Below are 23333 nucleotides of genomic sequence, written 5' to 3'. Positions count from 1 at the left end.
ACTTTCTTATAGCTCCGAGAAAAAAAAGCGTTTTAATTTCATTATATTATATCTATGACGTATGCTGTCCTACAGCTGTATTAAACATTAGCTTCATATAGAAACAAAGGCATTTACGTCTTTAGCTTTTTGGCGAAAAAAATTTTAATTTCATTAGTTTATATCTATGACGTATACAATAACAGAGAGATCACTGTTCTATAGTTCTGTGACAAGAATGTTCTTTAATTTCCTTGGTTTATCCATGACATTTTTTGTGATATAATTTCTGTGGATTTTTTTCGAAATTATTTAACTTTATATCTTACATATACTAACTCAGGTCCCCCACGTATTTTCTATTAAAAATCGACCCATGTCCCAACAAATATATAAATTATCAAAAAAAACAAAAAATAAATAATAAGTAAAGAATCGTATATTTATATGAAATATTTTATCTTAGTGCAGATTATAATTATTTTAGGCCTACCAGTGTAATTATTTGCCGAAAGCTTGCTTATTCATGTGTTTCTTACTCGAGGAATATAATGTTTCTTACCCGAGTAATATATGTACCAATAGCCAACTATTGGTAACTATAAACAAACAACCTATGGTACGTTTATATGTAGAATTTCACGGCGGATGTGAAATTATATCTCAAAAACAATATGTAAAATTTTAAGACCATTTAATCAGTTAAGATATATGGATTGAAACCCTGTGTATGTCCAATGGCGACTAAGTAAAAACCCACAAGGAATTCCCTATTAATGTGAAGGTGTTTCTCGCTTAACGTATTCTAATAAGACTTTAATATAATATTTATTTATTTAGTGCTGAAGGATTTGCTCAAACAATAGCCTTCTAAAAAGATATTGATGTCAGTTCTTCATTATGCTTATATTCTTTGCCAAGCATTAACTGGAATCTACGGAGGCAAGCTTGGAAATCCTGCATCTAATGACCTTATTCGAAAGGCGAATACGAGGCACCAATGTTGACTTGCAATTACGGAAAAATCCTGAGACTAAGAACCTCGGCATTTCAGCCGTTAAACCCGGAGCCCCATAAGAACGGCTAAGCCAAGAAATAGGGAAGACATCAGAAAACTAGTGGGTATAGAGGTCTTCACTAGTGCTTGTTATGTCTTGTTCCCTCATTGCAGTATCGTTTGCGTAAAACAGTGTGGTTATGACGCTGCAACATGCGTTTCTTAAACAGCACGGACTTGCGTGAACAATGCAGGCATGAAAAATATTGTAAAAGTAGACCTCAAACTTAATAATGTAGGGTAAATTATGTGTATTCAATATCGATTTTGTCGTTCCCAAAACATATTTGAAGACATTTCTGTTTTAGATTTTCAATTTGAGTACTAATATTAGCGTATTTATTTAATTCTGTCTAAAAGATAAGAAGTTATAACACAATTAATGCTTGACTTATTGTATGTGTATTTACTTTAAAGAAAGTTTGATTCTGCCGCGTTGTCTTTATTACAGGAAAGTAAATGGACACTTTGGTCATTGAGTATTACGATAAGCTGCCCAGTACAGATACGACCCAGTAGCATCTATTTTCATAATATCTCAACCAACGAAGAGTACTCACCATAACTCCAGGCAACTTTTATCCTAACTTCGTCTACGAAAACAACAGTTATCTTCGATCGTCGTTTCTTCGACTATGAACCATACTACGTATCAGGTAACATTATATTTGAACCTCAGTATCAAGTGCTTTAACGAACTATATAATCTCATAAACGCTGAGAAACCCATCAGCCAGTACAAGATATAAATACGTAGATATCGCTGTTGATACTCACTATGGACCCCAGAATAATTTGACAGTATAGTGATGATATTTGAAGCTAAACGATATTAAACAATATTCAAAGTTAAATGATACTTAAAGACATTTGAAGATATTTGAAGACGAAATTAAAGACAATTTGAAGTTTAATTCTGAGAACTCAATCGATCATCACATTATAAACTATATTTGAAGATAAAAGATACTTAAAGACATTCAAAGATATTTGAAGACGAAATTAAAGACAAATTGAAGTTTAATTCTGAGAACTCCATCGATCAACACATGATAAACAATATTCGAAGTTAAAAGATACTTAATGACATTTGAAGATATTTGAAGACGAAATTAAAGACAATTTGACGTTTAATTCTGAGAACTCCATCGATCAGCACATTATAAACGATATTTTAAGATAAAAGATACTTAAAGACATTTAAAGATATTCGAAGAAGAAATTAAATACAATTTGTAGTTTAATCCTGAGAACTCCATCGATCAAAACACGATAATCGATATTCAAAGTTAAAAGATACTTAAAGATATTCGAGGATATTTGAAGCAGAAATTAAAGACAATTTGAACTTTAACTCTGAGAACACCATCGAGCAGTACAAGATAAACAATACTTAACGACATTTGAAGTGAGATAATAGTTGGAGAGGTTTGAAGTTGAATTTAAAGACTATATATTAAAAGAGTCACTATAGTAGGACGGCAACCCATTTCTAAAGTCACAAATGAACAGATTTACTCAATAGTACATTCTTTTCAGGCACCAAAAAATCCTAAAAATGATATGATGAAAAGAAAAACACCAACACCTATAGTGGGAAGAATCATTTCCCAGTTGACCATTTGAACGATATTTAACGGTCATTTCCCAGTTGACTATTAGGGAAAACATACCGTGTAAAGACAACTAGACTCAAACTGTTCCATGAAGAAACCATAACGTAAGTGCTTCGACATTTTTGCCAGGACAAAAGGAGTGAAGGACCGTAATTTACAACAGAAGGGTGTAGTACACTAAGGACACGAAAGGTGATGAATAGATGTAAAGCTACATGAGTTTCTTCCTAACAGCTTTGACAATGCAAAAATCTCAATAGTGAAAGTGTTTTAATGTCATCTGTGAATATGTTGAACCAAATATTGTATGTTATAAATCATTTATGTATGTAACACAATTATAATTAGGTTTAATAATATTATTTTAGTCATTTAACGTTGTTTATATATTACTTATTACTTAATATAGAAACAAAAAAAAAAAAAAATAGAACTAATGTAAAAGTATAATATTCCCAACCTTATTGTAAAATTAAAAGTAATAAGTTTTATATATATAAAAAAAAAAAAAAAAAATCTTTATTATATTAGCGGAACGAGAACCAAAAATAATCTTAGTCCGGCATATGAATTTTAGATAGGGATTTAGAATAAAATAATAAAAATAATCGAAAAACTTTAAAACTCCTGATGGGCAGTAACTAATGACTGGGCGTCATTATTTCATGGGAAGGGTGATATATACCGGGAGTAAAACACGATATACTTGAAATACCAAAATAAAGTTCATTCTTTAATTCGGACTCCTATAATTAAGATAAATCTAGTTTCAAAAACGAAAAAGTCCTTAATCAGCGAAGACAAGAAACTGCAGTCTTTGGATTTCGCTAAGACAGTGAGCAATAAGAAAAGTGCTACGCACAATATTTTTAAGGAAGTTTAAACGATAAGAACCGTGTGAACGCCTAAATCATCAAAAATATTTAAGACGTAGTATTGGACGAGGGTTCGCGTCCTTGGGGCACGTGAGCCAATGGCAGGCAGTCCCTAGAGCGCAGGACGAAAGAACTGCGTTTGGGAGTGGGGACAATGTGTTTTTTAATTGGAATATGAAGCTGGATCTAAAGGAGTTGGCACCGCAAATAATCTCGGTCACCATTTATTTGTCTTTGAAGTGACCCATTGCTGTACAACTAAGCATGTAAGTTTAATAAATCTATTGTCTTTTTATATGTGTTCGTTTCTCTTATATGTCTGAGTCTAGTCCGATAATAGGTAACTAGTTCGCCAGTCTCCATGGTAAATGCTCCCAAAGGAATCTGATCTCCAAGTGGCGCTATAGGAGAAATCTCTATCGCCACGAGCAAACCTTTTCTATACCACAAACAAATCCTCAATGGTACAGTAATTCGCTCTATACTAGGTTGCAGCTATTGCTATAATAGTTTTTCTTAACGATCCATATGTATTGTAAGGCATATGCAATGATAGTTAAAGGAATATAATTTCAGAAAAACAGACTATTTAGATATAATGCACTGTAGAAATTTGAATATAATTGCGGTCAACTCACTGGAAATGAGCAAGTTTAAAGTTATGTGTTTTGCAAATATCATTTTTACTCACCTCCTTAGAACAATAAAGATAGCCCTAGAAACAAAGGAGGGGATTGACTAGATCAAAATTGAAAGTTGTAGTGCCCTAAACATAAGTTAAAAGTGATCACTGGCTGTTAAGTTTAGTGTTTTTTCACTGGCTGTTAATTGTCCTCGTTATCTTCCTTTCTTCGCGATTTTTTGTTTTATCATGATTAGCCAGTGTGGTCTCAGAAATTATTTACCTTTGAACACCCTGTACCCCTCCTGGAATACAATTTTGAAATAGATATTTCATTAGAATAATAGAAGGTTCAAAAACCATACGTTTAGGTATGATCAGATTTGTGGTGCCCCAAGAACAAGGACCCCGAGTTATATAATTGACGAATTCTTCCTAGACTCATTTTGTAGAAGCAAGAGCATTGTGAGTCTTATTGAAAAGGGAGCAACTCAAGGAATTTCAGTCTGTATTATTAGAGTTTCAATTTTAGCCTTTGACAAATCCGTCAAATCCCGCATCCTTTATCCCTTACTCAACTTGTAATAGATAAGTTAGTATCCTGCATCTCCTTTAATTTTAAACCTTGCCCAAGTCCAAGCTGTAGAAATTCAATAATATGGTGAAAACCGACCCAAGTTCTTAAGCAGTGCGAAAGCCAGCTAATTCCAACCTGCAGACTGACCCGATACAAAGTGGAGCTAAATTCAGATTTGACTTAAATATGCCTCCCTCTTTACACCCTCCAAGAAGCTCCTATTTCCCTTAAATCTTTCCTTCCGACATCGTCCCATCCCATTCGGGGAAGACCTGATTTTTGTTTGGCCCTAGACAGTTGGCCAACAAGGATAGTCTTTGGCAATTTGTCATCCTTCATCCGCAGAACTTGTCCTAGCCTTCTCATTATAGCCCTAGAAAGTGGGATTGAGCTACGTTTTTCGTACAGCTTACTGTTTGAGACACGGTTAGTCAGTCGGGTACCTAAAACATTTCGTGGGCAATATCTCAGGAAAACTCCTAGCAGAGCCTCCTGTGTTTTTCAAAGAATTTATATTGGGGACATAGACACCCTGAAAACAGGCCAAAGCACTTTTAGTCGATTGACTTGAGACTTTTGGACCAAGGGAATACCAATTTACAAAAGAAAAGAAAGAAAAGGAGTGTATTATTTCGTTTAAAACCTGGCCTAGAAAAGGGCCAGCAACCTCTTTAATCTGAACAGATTGAAATTTAAAACTGCAAGTCCCTGGCCTAAGCGGACCCGTGTGTACAATAAAATCTTAGTATGGGGGTGCGATGCACCCTCTAAAAAAGGGCCAAGAAGCATTTTTTCAAATGCCTTGAAACTTTCAAGGATCGTTGCTGGGTAAAGGGACCTCACGTTTTTGTTGGGAGGGAGAAGGGTGTTAGACAACCCGGAAATGGGCCGGAAAGTTTGTTGTCCTTAATTAGTTTGATACCTGCATCCGAGAGTCCGTGGGTTAAGGGAATCTAATGTAAAAGAATTTTTTTCGGCCAATTGGTGCCCAAAAAGGCAAAAAAAATTTTTTTTTTCTGAACGCAAATTTAGAAAACCGTAGATTAGCTTAAAGCCAACGGAACCTTAACGAAAATGGAAAATTAAAAAAAAATGGTTTGTATCGTTCTTGAAATAAGGGACTTGTTCTTGAAATACGCCTTTAGCTTTGCTTCAATGAAATTTGTAAAATTCTCCGTCAGTGCAGAAATACCTCAATTTCAGGCTGCGGCTGTTTAAATTTACTAACCATACAAAACTGAACGTATTCCTAACTCTCAGTCTTAAGACTTAATGCTAAAACAGGGACAGAGTAAGCGCTTGAGACAGGATTTTATTTTTAAAAAAGTATTCACATCGTATGAAGGTACAAATTTGAAACTTATTTTGCTGTATCGATTTATGCCTCCCGAAAATGGATCTTAAGCTTGCTTTGTCTCTGATAGGGTTGAAACATATACGAATTTTTGACAGGGCGGGCACACCTCAATGAAGACAAATCATTTCGAAGGTTTTAGGTGTATTTTGTGGTAAATTTGCACTTAATTAATTAATTCGCATTAATTCGTGGCGTTATATTTTTTTCTAAGACAACAAAACATATCCTTTTTTTGATAAAATGTCATGACAAAGGGTGCTCGTGTCTAAAGAGGCTATTGGAAAAAAGATTGAAGCTTTAATTATTGCTTTAATTATCTTTATGTTGATTTGATAATTCATTTTAGTTTTTATTCGTTTTGGGTTTCATTAATCCGTTTATAGTAATTTCGTTTCGTTTTCAGTTCGGATTATTGTATGGTATTATTGATACTCGTTTTAGGTTTTAATATGGCTTTTTTCTTTTATTCAGAAACCTATTTTTTGAAAACATATATATATATTTTGAAGTTAATAAGGTAGAAGCCTGAAATTTTCTTCAAATAATCTTAGGACCAGCTGAGCTGAATAGCTAAAATATAAAATACTAGAAAAAATTCGCTAGAAGAGAAAACCTCAGGAATTAAACCTTGGGTGACGTCATGCTTTTTTGAATGACATTCGAATCTAGCAGCTCTGACTCGGGAGCCGGCTTTTACCCCCCCCCCCCCCCGCAGCTGGTTGGTCTCAAATCACTTTCGACTTATAAAAAGAGGACTAACTCAATTTCTGACGTAATGAGCACCCTCCGAAGTTTCTGCGACCATGAGGTGGAGGTGGAGATGAGGATCTTAATCGCTCTTGATTTCCAGGAATATTTCTGGTCTACGTTGTTATGATGAAAGTAAAGAGTAACATTTAACCCAAAAATGAGCAGAATTTATTCCGTATAGGAGTGGGACTGCCCTATTCTTATCCCTACCTCTGCCTCATGGTCGTGAAAACTTTGGAGGGTGCTCATTCGATCAGAAATTGAGAGTTCTGGTCCTTTCTTATAAGTTGAAAGTGGTTGGAGACCATCCGGGGTGTATGTTCCAGAAGGTTTTTCCGGGGGGGGGGCGTAAACACCTGGCCCTTGACAATCTTGATGCAATGTGTTTAAATCTTTTTCTTCAGGTACAGCTACATGATTGACAATATTATTTTGCTTATTACTGGAACATTGCATCAGCGGCCAATAGCCGAATTGATCTCTAAATGTCACCCCCTTGGAAGCTTTGAGCAGATGGAGGCTATTCATGTTGCGTCCACACCAGCTGAGCTTTATAGTGCTGTCTTAGTAGACACTCCATTAGGCAAGTATTCAGTTTTATTTATTTATAAGTTTCACAGGTCTTTATTCATCTTCTATAATTCAGGAGAAAAGCCTATATACAGCAAGACAGGAAGGCTAGGCTACTTTTTTTCCTTAGATGTTGTTGAGTTTGATATATTTCGAAATCCAGGAAAACATCTGCTAAGCCTAACCATATTTTTTTTATGTGCTTAAAAAAGACCACGTGGTCCCAAGATATAAGCCACCAAAGACGACTTCTCAATCCCATTCTCGGAGTCTTCTCTTTTTCTTTTTTTTTCTTTTTTTTTGCAAAGATTGGCTATGCTCTAAGAGTCTGGTGTAATCTATTATCGTGTAGCATTATTTTTTCTAAATATCAGGATGCCCTCTGTTTGTAAATATGTGCTCAAGTTGAGTGTTGTAAACCTCTTCAATTTTGTTTACCCAAAATTGGAAGTCATATTTCTCTAAATGCCATTCCTAAAACAGTTTTTTTTTTTATTTTGTTCTTAGCTTGTTAATGCGAGACCCAGAGATCGAACCTTGCTGTGGCAACACACTGAAGGGCTGACGCAGTGACCTTAGCAGTCACGTAGTGTCGTAAATCTGATTACTTACTTGCTTATATGCTTTTTATTTTGTTCAGCGTTAGACTACTACATCATGAAAAAAAGAAATTCCTGATTTTCAATTTCGGGACTCCTGGAACTGGGGACTCCTGGACTGGTAGAGTATTGTGGGGAGTTCCAGAGTCGTCAATAACTGTCAAAAAAAGACGTTTATCTTGTTCAAGTTTACCTCTTATGCTTTTGAGAGATCTTGCTGAGACATTTTGTTAAAGAATTTGCAAATTTGGATGAAAATTAATTTTTGTGATCTAGGGTATATCTATCATTTCTGATTGATCAGGTGTTGTGAACAAGGTGAACCTTGATTACAATAATGGCATATTGTTTGTTTTGTTTCTCTAGTGCTGCCCCAGACCGTAGTTGATTCACTAGGACATTTTCCTTTTTTGGATAATTTAAGGTTCATAGGACTTTTCTTTACGAACTAAGCATAGGGAGGGAGAGAGATAGAGCGACTGTTAGTCTGAGTCATGTTCTGTAAAAAAAGTGACAAACAGTGGCAAAAAGCTCTATTTTTTGTGGCAAGGCACATTTTTACCATCGTTTGCAAAAATAAGTCAAACCTTTTGTAGAGATTTTTCACGTGCAAATTTGTGAAAAAATGGGATTTTTTCCTTATTTATTTTTCTATTTGTTTACATATATTATTTATTTTATCCTGGTAGTGTTCCATGTTTAGCACGCATGCTAGTTTGCCGAGGCCTGCCCTTCACAACAGGCACATAAACTATTTCACAGCAAATACAAAAGACGTTGAAATTTTGGTGTTCTTACATTAGCTAAGAGAACTTAATCGAACAAAATTGTGGTGTTTTTTCGAGTGGGGATGGGGACAAAAGATGGACTTCTTCTCATCGGAAATAAAACTCTTTTTTTTTTTTTTTTCTTTTTTTTTTTTGTAGCCTCTATGAGCCAACGTAGCTCACCATGGTCAACAATTAGGGTTTTTGGCCCTTGAAATCGTGCTCTCAACCATATTGGAGGGTCCACACCATGTTGCTCTTGCAAATTTCTCCCAATTCGCTCTTGCACTTCTCAGGCCTCTGGCTCTCGAGGGTGAGGCTCTTACCTCTACCGGATGGTGCTGGGGTGTGTAAAACTTCTTTTTTCACGATTTTTAAAGATTATACTGTTGGATTTACACGTTTCGACCTTGACTTGTTTAGCTGTTTTCAGTGTATGTATTTTAAGTATACGAACTATAGGAGAAGGCGTGAAAATCTTGAGATATTAAAGGGGAGGCCACACATTTGATTACCCCCCTTCCCCCATGGTACGTGCCTATCTACACCCCTGCTTACTGTCCAACTAGCTGTATCAAAGGCTGAGAACTAGTCTGTTCGTAGTCTTATTGCTTAAAGAGGCTTACTTATGCTATTATTTGACCTAAAAAATTGTAAATATGTTTATTTTGTAGTTTAAATATTTTGTTTCTTTTCAGCTCCATTTTTTGTTGACTGTATTTGTGAGCAAGATCTGGATGAGCTCAATATTGAAATCATCAGGAACAAACTGTATAAAGCGTACTTGGAAGCTTTTTACAGTTTCTGTAAGAGAATGGGTGGAACAACGGCTGACGTCATGTGTGAAATTTTGGCGGTAAGTTTCTTCTTTTCCTAGTAGAGAAGTCTCTGAAATAATGCATTCCCAAGTAGACATTATATACATTGCGTTTGTGGTGGTTGGGCCGTGCTCAATAACTTACGCGCTTTGTCACTGAATGTGTTTTGGTAATTACAAAAGTTCGTAGATGTAGCGATTTCCTTGAAATGAACCCTTAAACAGATCACTTTGACATTTGAGTGCCCCGCTATCAATGGAGAAAAAAAAAGAAAAAAGAGGACACATCCGTGCTATCCTTCCAAAAAAACGATTTTCCTTGTTGTTCAAGCCAGGGGACTGTAAGTTTCCTATACAGGGTTTTCGGCCATGGTTATTCCAATGTTGCACTTTTGTTTCCATCTGATGCCTTTTCTACGCGTTCCAGGCAATTTTTTTTAAATTCTTTTAAAATTGTTTTCAAAATAACATATTACTATTAAGACTGATTTACCAGACAATAGTTACCATTCCTGAATCAGCTAGAAATGGCAATATCTCCCTTGCCATTTTTTTAAACCCGTTATTTAGTTTTTGGTTACTATGGGTTGTGATTCGTCCTTTACAAGGTTGCAGCTACCGCTGCAACCATGATAACTGCTGAAGTATATGGAGCAATGGGGCCGTATTGGAAAACGTGTTGGTTTGATAATGTCTTCTATAAGTTGGATCTAGAAATCGTATGAAACCTTTGCCATGTGACTTTTTTGGCATTATCAAACTTTATCAGATTAAGTATCCAGTATTAGATTTACAATTCTTTCCCTTAAACCGGACATAAAAGTCGACAGGTTCAGTTTGTTCTCACCTATCTTAATTAGCTCTCAAGATGTCCGAAGTTTCTGCTTTTTATGTTTTATGTTCTTCTCTATCACTGGAATCACCAGGACAGATGTATTTTGACATCATAATTATTTCTTATATCCCTGATACTTAAAAAACGTTGATCGTGTGTACAGATGGTCATTAAAAGTAAACCGAAATAAATTGATAAAAAAACAAATAATCCCATTTGTAAACTTGTCAATAATAATAGTTTTACACAAATTATTGTACATTATGGATTTTATTTATTTTCTTTATATTTTCCAAATGATTTGAGGGTACTTGTATGATATATAGCCTCTACCTAATAAGTTGTGCATTCATTGACGCATTATAGAACCGTTTTATTTTGTTAATTTCTTTCATCTTAGCGTGAGACAAGATAAAGAGAAGTGATAGAATAGATGGAAAATATATAATTTGGGCTGTATATTTTCACATGGGGGGGGGGGTAAATTATTTGGACATTTTGAAGTTAGAACACTATTTTTACTTCATAATATGCAGAAAAATTGTATCTAATACATTTGACATCCAGACCCGCTATACTTTACCCCCCCCCCCCTCCCTAATTTGCAAATATATAGCCCAAATTTGTTTCGAAAGTATCATATTTTTATCATACTTAGGTATATTTCATTAGGATTGAGTGTAAGAGAAACGTATTAGAAGAATATTAGGTAGGGGCTGTATCATACAAGTAACGATTTGCGATATTGATTGACTACTCGACAGGACTTTTTTTTTCACCTCCTCTCCTCTCGGTGACTTTCAAATTTACTTTAAAAATATCTCATAATTTATTTAATGTCACCTACTCTTTTCTTAATAAAAATCTTCTGTAATAAAAATTTTTATAAAATTGAGCATTCCAAAATATATCAGGTTATAAAAATAGAGGTATACTACATTTCACTCGACAGGACTTTAAGTGTAAGAAGTGGTTTTCAGTAAAACCGTTGGTTTCAATGAAGCTGTCCGCGATAGCCACTAAAGTAGGTCGTATTTGATTTTGAATCAGAGGTTCTTTCTGCTTTATTACGTTTTGATTACGATAAGGAATAGCAAGCCGAGGATGGACAAGTGGATGAAGAATATTGTTCTGAAGCTAAATAATGAGAAGTCCAATTGGATAATATTTTCTAGATTGCGAAAATACTACCTCTGGGAGGCCTTAGAGCTTACTAAGAAAACGAGGGTGATTTTCATCCAGTTGACGAAAACAAGCGAAAAGACAAAAGCAGATATTTTGGTAAGGACCTCTGCCAAGCCGTCCTCAGTATGCTACTTAAAAACAAAACAAAAAAATAAAAAGACCTTGTGAATTAAACTCCAACTGAAGACACACTGAGTGTCTTTGAGTGTTTCTTCTGCTTGGTTAGAGTTAACTTCAAAATTTTTTTTTTTTTTTTCAGCGCTGAAGACGGCTTGACGGAGGTCTATACCGAAATATATGCTTTTGTCTTTTTGTCCACTGGCTGAAAAGCACCCTCGTTTTGTTGGTAATTTTTTAGTTATATATATATACATTTTTCTTTTTTGTCAAAGGTTGTGTATAGCCAATGTAATCTTAGGATGTATTTATGGTACGCAGATAAACCGTGATGGACAATAAATTCGTTTTAGAATGTCAGTAAATGTCCGTCATAAAATACCGGACATTTTAACATGTACTTTACCTTGCTAGTGTAACATAAGATGCACTAACTTAGCGGTTGGAGGGTTGTTAAGGGTTATTAGCATGATGCTTTGGTCTTTGGACTTCCTTAAACATCTTGTTCAATGCTTGTTTTTTTCTAGTGGGCATTAACACTTTAATTCAGCTAGTATAGGAATAAGGTGTATAAAACCGAAAAATTTGTCTCCTCATGTACTAACAATAATATTAAGGGTTTTCTAAGGTGTGAGAAGCTAAGGTATGGTGATTGACCCATCATGTTCTCTTAACATTATTCTTGTTTTCCAGTTCGAGGCTGATCGACGAGCATTCATTATTACAATTAACTCATTTGGTACCGAACTCTCGAAGGACGACAGGGCAAAGTTGTACCCAACTTGTGGAAAGCTGCATCCCGATGGATTAGCTGCACTTGCAAGAGCTGACGACTATGATCAAGTCAAATCTGTCGCGGAATATTATGCGGTAAGTTTGATTAAAGGGGGGGGGGGGCGTCAGATTACAAAACGTTATAAAAAAAGACACGTGGGGAAAATAAATTAATATATGAGCTTATCTTGGGTGGTTGAGCTCAAAACTCGAACTAATTTTAGTGCACGACATTTATTTATAAGATGGCTCTTAAAGTTTTCTGAAGCGTGTAATCGTAGTCCAATAGCAGGAAACTTACATAGTATACAAGAGACACATGCGCACACATTGATGGGATTTTCACCCCCACCCTCTCAAGCCAGACCTGGCGAACCCTCTCTCGAAAACAAATGTCCTCAGAAATCTTACTCCATATCCTCAGAAAAGTCTTCGGAATTTCCATCTAAGGATTGGTCCTGTAATGGTTGCCCTTATGAGGCGAGACATCATGAGTTCTAGCACTACTGACTTTTTGTAGTAAGTTCTTTCACTGAATTCATATCTGTACACAAGGGGGAGGGAAGCTCCACACTTGCTATAAACCTGACTTTTGATTTATTTTTTTTTTTTTTTTTTTTTTACAGTTCTGATTCTATATACTAAAATACGATTAGAAGTACAGGATTTTACAAAAATGAGATCAGGCATAAACAGGACCAGCCTCTAGGGATGGTAGAGCTCGTTCCTTATTATCAACGAAAGAAAAACCAAACTAATTTAAGAATTTTCAGGTTTTTTTCTGTTTTGAATTAAAAAACTAAAATTATTGCTCAGACATCATGAATATTTTTGCAGTTTGCAGTTAAATAAAATCATTTTATTTAAAATTTTCAGGAATTATTCTAGTTTCAGTTAACAAATGATGTTTTGTTATAACTCCCCAAAAATACTGAATTTATATAATAATTGATAATTATTAAAAAAAAAATATGTATTGACAAACACAATTTATGATGAACTATACCGGTCCTTTAATAGCGTTTGTATATCTATGACGCATCAAAATTACAAAAGGAAAGTATTTAAGACATGAAAAAAAAAATGATTTTTTTAAAGTTCAGAATCTTTAAAGCTATTATGTAAACTGCAAAAATATTTATGGTATCTTAGCAATATTTTTAATTTTTTAATTCAAACTAGTAAAATACCTGAAATTTTAAAATTAATTTGTTTTTTTGCCAGAAAAAAGTAACTTGATACTTCAATAACTTTAGCCCTACAGGCTATTGAAAATGTCAGTCATTTACCAAAATAATCAATATTCAAGTGGCTGGAAAAAGTTCCGATTGCTTTTATGAAAAAATTGGTTAATACAAATAAGACACCCAGTACAGACAGTCTTTGAGCTTCTAATACCTTTGGTGTTCTTTCTCATTTTAGTTGCCTTGAGATCGAGGTATAATGTTAGGTCTAATCAAGGGACCACTTGGGAGTCCTTTACGGTTGATGAACTGCCGATCAATAAGACCATGAATAGATTTTATTATTCTCCGAATAATACCGCAGTGAAAAAGGCAATGAAAATCGTGGCAGAAAGATTAAATCTAAAAATAAATCAAGAATTTGGATTCGCTGATGACGATCAGATGGTTGAACATATTTTAGAAAACAACAATAAAAATCCTAATCTATCAACTGATTTTCTCGGTGGAGTGAGTTTTACCAACTATTTTCCGGATCCGGATAAATTCCCAGAGGAAATACACATGAAGCTCCATCTCCCTGGACATTTTCCAGTACAGAGTAATTTTGATGACGAGCAAATATTAGAAACAAATATTAGCAAATATTATGCAACTCCACCAGGGGAAGAAGCAAGATACGGGACATATCCTGATTATTACCGAGGGGGATTTCTTACTTTACAACATGTTATATCATCTTCTATTATCGAACAAGTTTCAGGTGCTAACATGTCATCAGTGGATCTACAAATGCAGCGATTTCCCCACCCAAGTTACGATATAGACGCTTTTGCAACAGTATTAAAAAAATTTTTGGATTTATTTATATTGCTGACTTTTATCTATCCTGTCTTGAACACTAACAACTAATACTACTAACAACTCATCGCAGCACCAAGCCGCCTGAGGCCAACACAGCTACGCACGCTCCTCCTCCACCCCAATCTATTCAAAGCCTCCCTTTTTACACCCGCCCACGAAGTTCCCATTTCCTTTAAATCTTTCTTTATGACGTCCTCCCAACCCAGACGGGGACGACCTGCTTTCCGTTTAGCCCTAGATGGTTGGCCGAAAAGAACAATCTTCGGCAATCTGTCATCCTTCATCCGAACAACATGCCCTAACCACCTAAACCTTTCTTTCATTATAGACATAGAAAGCGGTATTGAACCACATTTTTCGTATAGCCTATTGTTTGAAATACTTTCAGTCAGACGTGGACCCAGAACAACCCTTAAGAAATTTCTCTGGAAAACATCTAGCAAATCTTCATCCGCTTTTCGGAGCGTCCATGCTTCAGAGCCATATTTGACCACTGTCATCACTGTAGCTTCTAAGATTCTAATCTTGGTTTGCAGACTTATCTTCCTATTCTTCCAGACTTTTTTTATCTGTGAAAAAACACCCTGAGCCTTGGCTATTCTATTTTTAACATCTTCACTGCTCCCACCATCTTTACGAATAATACTACCAAGGTAAGTGAAGCTTCCCACCTGATCAATCTTTTCATTACCCAACGTCACCTTTTCATCTTCACTTATTCCTAGCCTTAGTGACTTAGTCTTCCTAACATTAATTTTCAAACCAATACTAGCACCCTGAACTCGCAAAACCTCTAAAACTTCATTCATTTTGCTCACACTTTCATCTAGGATGCTTAAATCATCAGCATAATCCAAGTCCAGGAGACTTTTTCCTCCCCATTTGATTCCGTGGTTTCCCATTGCCTTTCCTGTGCTCCTTAAAACAAAGTCCATCAAAATAATCCATATAAAGGGGGATAGAACACAATCCTGCTTAACTCCTGATTTAATACAAAACCAGATGCTAACCTCATTTCCTACCTTAACCGCAGCAGTGTTATTCTCGTACATAGCACTAATCACTTTAATGTATTTGTCTGGTATACCATACAAGGATAAAACCTTTACTAAAGCTCCTCTATCAACAGAATCGAACGCTTGCTCATAATCTATAAAACTGAGGACCAAAGGTGTTTGAAAACTTAGGCACTTCTCAATTATTAACCTAAGAGTGAAAATTTGGTCAACACATCCTCTACCTTTTCTAAAACCGCACTGCTCTTCTCTTAAAACTTTGTCTATGGCATCTCTCAGTCTAAAAAGTATCATATTACTTAGCAATTTGCTACCTACAGAGACCAGACTAATGCCTCGATAATTACCACACTCACTTTTATCACCTTTCTTATAAAGTGGCTTAATTAAGGTTTTCCTAAAATCGTTAGGTACTTCCCCTTTTTCAAAAATCATATTCATAATCTCCAACAACTTATTTCTAACCTCAGAGCCACCATATTTAAGAAACTCATTTACTACCCTATCAGCACCTGGAGCCTTATTATTCTTTAATCCTTTTAGTACTGTTTCTAATTCCTCCTCACAAAACAAATCTTCCTTCACATCCAAGGTATCACAAACTTTTTCATTTTCCTCTATATTTTTTCCTGCAACTCTATCTCGGTTAAGCAAATTCTCAAAATGTTCGGCCCATCTCGCTTTAGCTTTTGTCTTATCGCTAATTGCCACCCCATTCCTATCTTTAACTGGGACAAGTCCGGATTGACTACTACCTCTCAATTTGTTAACGTGCCAGTACAATATTTTACTATTATGCCGTCTAGCTGCATCTTCTAAATCCTCGGCAATTTTATCCATGGCCTCCACTTCACACCTCCTTATTTCATATTTCAATGCTTTCTCCACTTTCTTTACATTTCTTTTGTTTTCATGTGATCTATCACTCAGATAATTCTTGTACAAGTCCTTTCTCCTTTCTATTAAACTTAAAGCTTTTTCACTAATATTCTTAGCTGCAGTTCTAGCTTTCTTCCCTAATACACCTTCAGCAACTTCACAAATTATTTTTCTAAAATTATTCCAACCATCTTCCACATTATCAAATTTTAAACTCTCAAGTTTAGCATTCAACTGTTCCTGGAAAGTTTCTCTCAAATTCTCATCCTGGAGTCTACTAACATCATAACTTCCCGGGAGGTAATTACCCTTCCGATATTTCAGCTTTAAATTAACCCTTGACACTACTAGATGGTGATCTTTACTTTTAACATCAATAACAGCACTCCTATATACCCTAGTATCTTGTATTGATCCTGCCATTCTTCGATTTACTATAACATAATCAATAAGGTTTGCTGTCTTACCATCACGTGAATACCATGTTAGCTTATGAGCCAATTTATGACCAAACACCGTATTGGTTATAACTAGATTGTTATACCTACAAAATTGCAAAAGTCTGTATCCATTACTGTTTTCTTTTCCTACACCAAATTTACCTAAGCTGGGATACCATCTATCCATATTTCTACCAACCTGGGCGTTAAAATCTCCCAGCAATAACATCATATTTCTACGTGGGACCTTGTCTATTTGCTCCTGTAACTGTAAGTAGAATTCATCTGAGTCACTAGTATCTCCATCAGTCGGTTCTACAGGGGCGTATACTACTATAACTGATACCTTGAACTTTCTAGTCATAAAAAGAGCAATTAGTATTCTATTATTAATACCTTCCCAGCCTAAACAAGACTTAGCCGCTTCCTTATTCATCATGAGCCCTACTCCCTGTCTATGTAACCCATCCTTCCTGCCTGAGTAAACAAATTCTATATCACCTAATTTCATGCTTCCTACCCCTGGGATATGAGTTTCTGAAACTCCTAATAGATCCAGTTCGAATCGTCTTAATTCGTCAGTCAAAATGTCGATACGATAGTCATTTTTTAACGTCGTAACATTCTAAGTTCCAATTTTCTTGTTCTTTAAGTGACTGAAATTATTTTTGCCTCGGGAAAAGCAATGATCCCAAATACCAGTGTAGGACGGAGATCACATATCTTCTCAAGTCTACACCAAAGTGCTTAAACTGGCTTAGAACCGGACAACAAGGAGTCCTTTGGACCTCCTTGAATGCAAGTTTTGTGCAATCCTGGGCCCATCTTGGTCACAACATGGTTTTCAGCGCTTGGCGATGCTCTTCTATCAACAAGAGTCGAAATCCTGCACAGACAATCTCAAGCCTATTACCTCCGACTCATTATATATTCATGCCTACAAATATTATGCTACTACGGGGAGGCACCCCGTAATAGATAAATTAGCTAGGAAGAGGTTTTTCAGCCCAAAGACGCCCATCAAAACATACCAATCCCAGAAGAATTGTCCATTAGTCAGAATCCCGTGCGAATGCTGTGTCGTTTACTAGGCTATAATTTCCTTGAGGGGCGCCACTCCTCAAGTGGGAATAGAGTTGACCGCAAGGTCCCCAGTCTTGCAGGTACCACGAAAAGGTCGAGGCAGCCCTTTCCATAGGCCGTTGTCCATAGATCTGGATCTTACGCCCTGCCACATTTGTCCTCCTATAGAGGATCATCCCATGATGGTGTTCTACGTCACCATGCAATTTAACCCATTGCTGGGAGAAGGTTTGCAACTCATGGAACTTGTGGATAAACAAGTGGGCCCTTTTGAGTGTACATTTGAGGGGCCTTCGTCCTCCTCCGCCTGTATTTATGACCCCGGGTAAGGGTGCCCCAGATTCTATTATGGACCCCCAGGGACAAGGTCCCCCCTTGGTCCATGCCTCCTATGGAGGTACCCTACATATCTGTAGAGCGTTCCCCTATCGCCACCTGGGGACATGCTGAATGGCCTGGGGAGGCCAGACAAACGGATCACTTTTGTTTTGCAAAGGCAATAACTCAGTGACATATTTAACCTACTACTTATAAATATACATAACTCACTGACTAGACCTATATAAGTTATATACAGAAATATATAACTCAGTGACATATTTAGCCTACTACTTAAAATATGTGTAACTCACTGACTAGGCCTATATAAGTTATATACAGAAATATATAACTCAGTGACACAATAAACCTACTACTTATAAATATCTAGCCTAATTTAATGATTCACTTCAACTAATATCTAATATCTTCAACTAATAAACTAATATCTAGCCTAATTTATTGATTAACTTCAACATTAGCTTGCACAACTAATGTAAAACAAATATCTAGCCTAATTTAATGATTCACTACAACTAATATATAATATCTTAAACTAATAAAATAATATCTAGACTAATTTATTGATTCACTTCAAAATTAGCTTGAAAAACTAATGTAAAACTAATATCTAGGCTAATTTAATGATTCACTTCAACCTTAGCTTGCAAAGCTAATGTAAAACTAATATCTAGGCTAATTTATTCATTTACTTCAACATTAGCTTGCAAAACCAATGTAAAACTAATATCTAGGCTAATTTATTCATTTACTTCAACATTAGCTTGCAAAACTAATGTAAAACCAATATCTAGCCTAATTTAATGATTCACTTCAACTAATATTTAATATCTTCAACTAATAAACTAATATCTAGCCTAATTTATTGATTTACTTCAACATTAGCTTGCAAAACTAATGTAAAACCAATATCTAGCCTAATTTAATGATTCAATTCAACTAATATCTAATATTGCTTCTTGCTTAGCACATTTTTCAAATCAGGATCAAATACATCGCTTATAGTGGGATTCTTATGGCTTTTGGTGTATTTTCCTGTATTGATATTGAAAAGTAGATTCAGAATAATGACCCGAGGAAGTAAATTTGGTGCATCCATTATAGTCAACATAGCTATGGGGCTTGCTATGAATATTCTTTTCATGTTTGAAGAAACTGGGGTTGGATTACAATGGTCGACGTTTTTTACTCCTGTGGCAGCTGATGACAATTTTTCTTTTGGGGACGCAACGATTATGATTGCAGTGGACGGTTTTTTTTATCTTATCCTAGCTCTCTATGTTGATCTCGTGTTGCCTGGTGAATTTGGTATTCCCAAGAAATGGTATTTTCCTTTTACGAGGTCTTTTTGGTGTCGTAACGGCAATAGCAGGAACTATGTTGAGGAACCTGCTAAATTCTCCTGGCAATCAGAAAATTGTGAAGAAGAGCCATTAAATCTAAAAGCAGGTGTTGTGCTCTCGCGTTTAACCAAGGTATATAAGCACAATAAAGTGGTTGTGAATAATTTGAATCTAAGACTATTCGAGGGTCATATAACAGTTTTAGCTGGACACAATGGAGCAGGCAAAACCACAACTATGTCTATGCTTACTGGACTTACTTCGCCAAGTTCTGGGACCGCTAACGTTAATGGATTTGACATTTGCACGGACATTGAAAATGTGCGAGGAAGTCTCGGATTATGTCCTCAACATAATGTTCTTTTCGAGAGTTTGACTGTCGAAGAACATATAAAGTTTTTTTGCGAGCTAAAAGGACTTGACAAAAAGCTAGTTTCAAATGAGATTGAAAAATTCTCCAAATGCTTAAGCTTGAAAGCAAACGCTCTGTATTGGCAAAACAGCTATCTGGAGGAATGAAAAGAAAACTTTCAGTCGGAATAGCCCTCTGCGCTGGCTCAAAGGTCATCATACTTGATGAGCCAACCTCTGGGATGGATCCTTCGTCTAGAAGAGCTATCTGGGATCTTCTTCAGAATGAGAAGAAAGATCGTACGATACTTTTAACAACCCATTTCATGGACGAGGCCGATTTCTTAGGAGACAGAATAGCAATAATGGCATCCGGAAAAATACAATGCATTGGTTCCTCTTTGTTTTTAAAAAAAGTTTATGGGGATGGCTACCATTTAACAATTGTAAAGGACATTGATTGTAAGGTAGATGAAACAACAAGATTGCTCACAGAATTTGTGCCAAATGCTTGTCTACATCAAAATATTGGTGCAGAATTGTCGTATATCTTACCAAGAGAACATTCAGCCATGTTCGAAAGAATGTTTATGGAGCTTGATAGGAAAAAACATGAGCTAAGGATACTAAATTATGGAGTGTCCGCATATTCGATGCAGGAAGTGTTTTTTAAGACATTACAACAATGTAAAGAAACTGTAGATTATGAAAAATACAGTGTCAGAAGTAGAGGACCTCATGAAATAATACTTGGTCCTTCTACTGCCAAAAATAAAGGATTTGATCTGTTCATACAGCAATTTTGGGCAATGCTTGTGAAAAAATCATATACGCTAAGAAACTGGCCTCTTGTTCTAGCTCAGCTGATGATCCCGTTGTCTTTCAGTGTTTTGATTGGTATGGCTAGTATGGGCTACAAACGTGAGCTCCAAAACTCACTTTCAAGGAAAATGTCACTTGACGACTATCAATGGACGACTACTCTCTTAAAGTCATCACTAGATCCAGCCGCGTCTAAACTGGAGCAAATTTATTCAAAACTTGACGTGTTTACTGGTAATAATAACCTTATAAACGTAAATCAGGGTACCATAGAAAATTTTTTTTACAACGGGGAGAATATGATATTTCAAACGTTATGCGGCACTATGTTGCAGGTGCAGAAACTGAAAGTAATGACAATAATGAAATTCAATTTAGAGCAATTTTTAACGGAAATCATTACCACGCCCCAAGTATTAGCTTGAACCTGGTGCATAATACGTTACTCTGCTATTTTACTAACAGAAACATGACTATCAAAGTAGTCAATGCCCCACTAGACGAAAAAACAGACGGTAAGAAGGTTGAAGCTCTCTTGGTTGACCGTTTACGGGATCCGATTGGCTGGTTAATCCTTTTCGGGTTCTTTAGCTTTGGGTATTGCTTTTTAGCCAGCAGCTATATTATATTTCTAGTCAAAGAGCAGAATTGTAATTCAAAACATTTGCAATTTGCATCTGGTGTTAGTTTTTTAGCATATTGGAGTGGACATTTTATCTGGGATTTTCTGTCATTCTGTATTCCATGTTTGGCTACATTAATTGTTTTCTTATCATTTGGAATAGATGGTTTAACTAGCGTGCAACAGCAGGGTTGGATGTTTATTTTATTCTTGGGATTTGGATGGGCAGTATTGCCACTAGTATATCTTTTCTCTTATCTCTCCAGAAATCCTGCAAGCGCTTTGACCAAAGTTCTTGTGCTTTTTATCTTTACAAACCTTCTAACCTTTATTTTCTTTATTATAGCCAAATTACTGATACGTAATCGTGTCTTTGAGATACTCGAGTGGATTGTATTGATACCACCTGTTTCCACTTTTTTTATGGGTCTCTACAACTTATGGGTTTCTACAAATTTTCCGTTTTTTGATTTTTTTTTATTCTCCAATTGGAAAATTTTTGGCTATTTTTGGATTAGAAGGTTTAATATTCCACCTTCTAATTATGATTATTGAGTCAAATATAATCCATAAATTATCCTGCAAAAAGAAGAAAATTGAATTTGACTTCGAAAGTGCTGAGACTCAAGACGAGGAAGTAGTCAAAGAAAAAATATATATCACAGATAAATCCAAAAGTGTGGCAAAATTAAACGAAGTAAACGCAGTGATAGCTAGAGAACTGACTAAAATATTTCCTGGTGGAGTTTTGGCTGTCGATAACCTCAGCTTTGGTATCCGACGGGGTGAATGTTTTGGTATTGTAGGAACCAACGGTGCTGGAAAAACATCCACTCTTAAGATTCTTACTGGAGACGAAGAGGCAACAAGTGGTGATATTTTTCTAGAAAATGTTTGCGTTCGTTCTTCTATGAAACATATCAAACGACGGATAGGATATTGCCCTCAATTTGACGCTCTTAATGAAGAAATGACGGGGCGAGAAATATTAAGGATGTTTACCCGAATTAGAGGGATGCTGGAGTCTCATATTGATAGAATTATTGAGGACCTGAGTAAAAGACTTCTCTTTGAGGAGCATATTGACAAAAAGATTAAAGAAATGAGTGGAGGAAATCGAAGAAAACTAAGTGTAGGTGTTGCCCTGGTAGGTAACCCCCAAATTATTATTTTGGACGAGCCAACTACAGGTTTGGATCCTGTTGCAAAAAGTCATTTGTGGAATATTTTGACTTGGCTGATAAAAAGTGGAAAATCAATAGTACTTACTTCGCATTGCATGGAAGAATGTGAGGCACTTTGTACAAGAATTGCCATTATGGTAAATGGGACGTTCCGATGTCTCGGATCTATACAGCATTTGAAGTCTCGGTTTGGCAAAGGTTATACTTTCATAGCAAGAACACGAGATGGTTTAGAGGTAGAGAACAATTCTAAGAAATTAAAGGTCTTCATTGAACAACAATTCCCAGGTAGTATTATAAAAGACTCACGTCAGAATTTTGTTGAATATAATATACCATTTATAAATGGCGGATGGTCTTCTGTGTTTGGTATTATCGAAAGAGCAAAAGATGGCTTGCTTATTGATGATTATTCAATTAGTCAAACTACCTTAGAAAATATCTTTCTTCAGTTTGCAAGATCTCAGAAAATAGAGGAGTAAAGTTTCAAATTGATTTTAACGTTTAATAGGCAATTCAATTTTTGTTACTAATTGAATAATCATCATACGACGACTCTAAGCTATACGACGACTCTAAGCTATACGACGACTCTAAGCTATACGACGACTCTAAGCTAAATACGACGACTCTAAGCTTATACGACGACTCTAAGCTATACGACGACTCTAAGCTATACGACGACTCTAAGCTATACGACGACTCTAAG

General features: G+C 35.8%; 2 protein-coding genes across 2 annotated transcripts in view; both read left to right on the top strand.

Moving 5' to 3' along the window:
* Positions 1–23333, top strand: part of VhaAC39-1 (V-type proton ATPase subunit VhaAC39-1) — a 104777-nt gene that overhangs the window by 46810 nt on the left and 34634 nt on the right. The window contains exons 3-5 of the mRNA XM_089096851.1: positions 7238–7416; positions 9468–9625; positions 12417–12593. Coding sequence (XP_088952977.1) covers positions 7238–7416; positions 9468–9625; positions 12417–12593 — 514 coding nt within the window. The remainder of the gene's footprint in view (positions 1–7237; positions 7417–9467; positions 9626–12416; positions 12594–23333) is intronic.
* LOC148947059 (phospholipid-transporting ATPase ABCA3-like) lies at positions 13772–23106 on the top strand. Its single transcript, XM_089097113.1, is given in 5 exon segments — positions 13772–14576; positions 19260–20090; positions 20093–21091; positions 21094–21801; positions 21920–23106. Coding segments are annotated over 5 exon segments (4530 nt in total).

Source organism: Artemia sp. Qi Xiang Cuo, chromosome 11 (assembly GCF_049724085.1).
Source record: "Artemia sp. Qi Xiang Cuo chromosome 11, ASM4972408v1, whole genome shotgun sequence".
Lineage (NCBI taxonomy): Eukaryota > Metazoa > Arthropoda > Branchiopoda > Anostraca > Artemiidae > Artemia > Artemia sp. Qi Xiang Cuo.
This window is presented reverse-complemented; position numbering and strand designations above follow the sequence as displayed.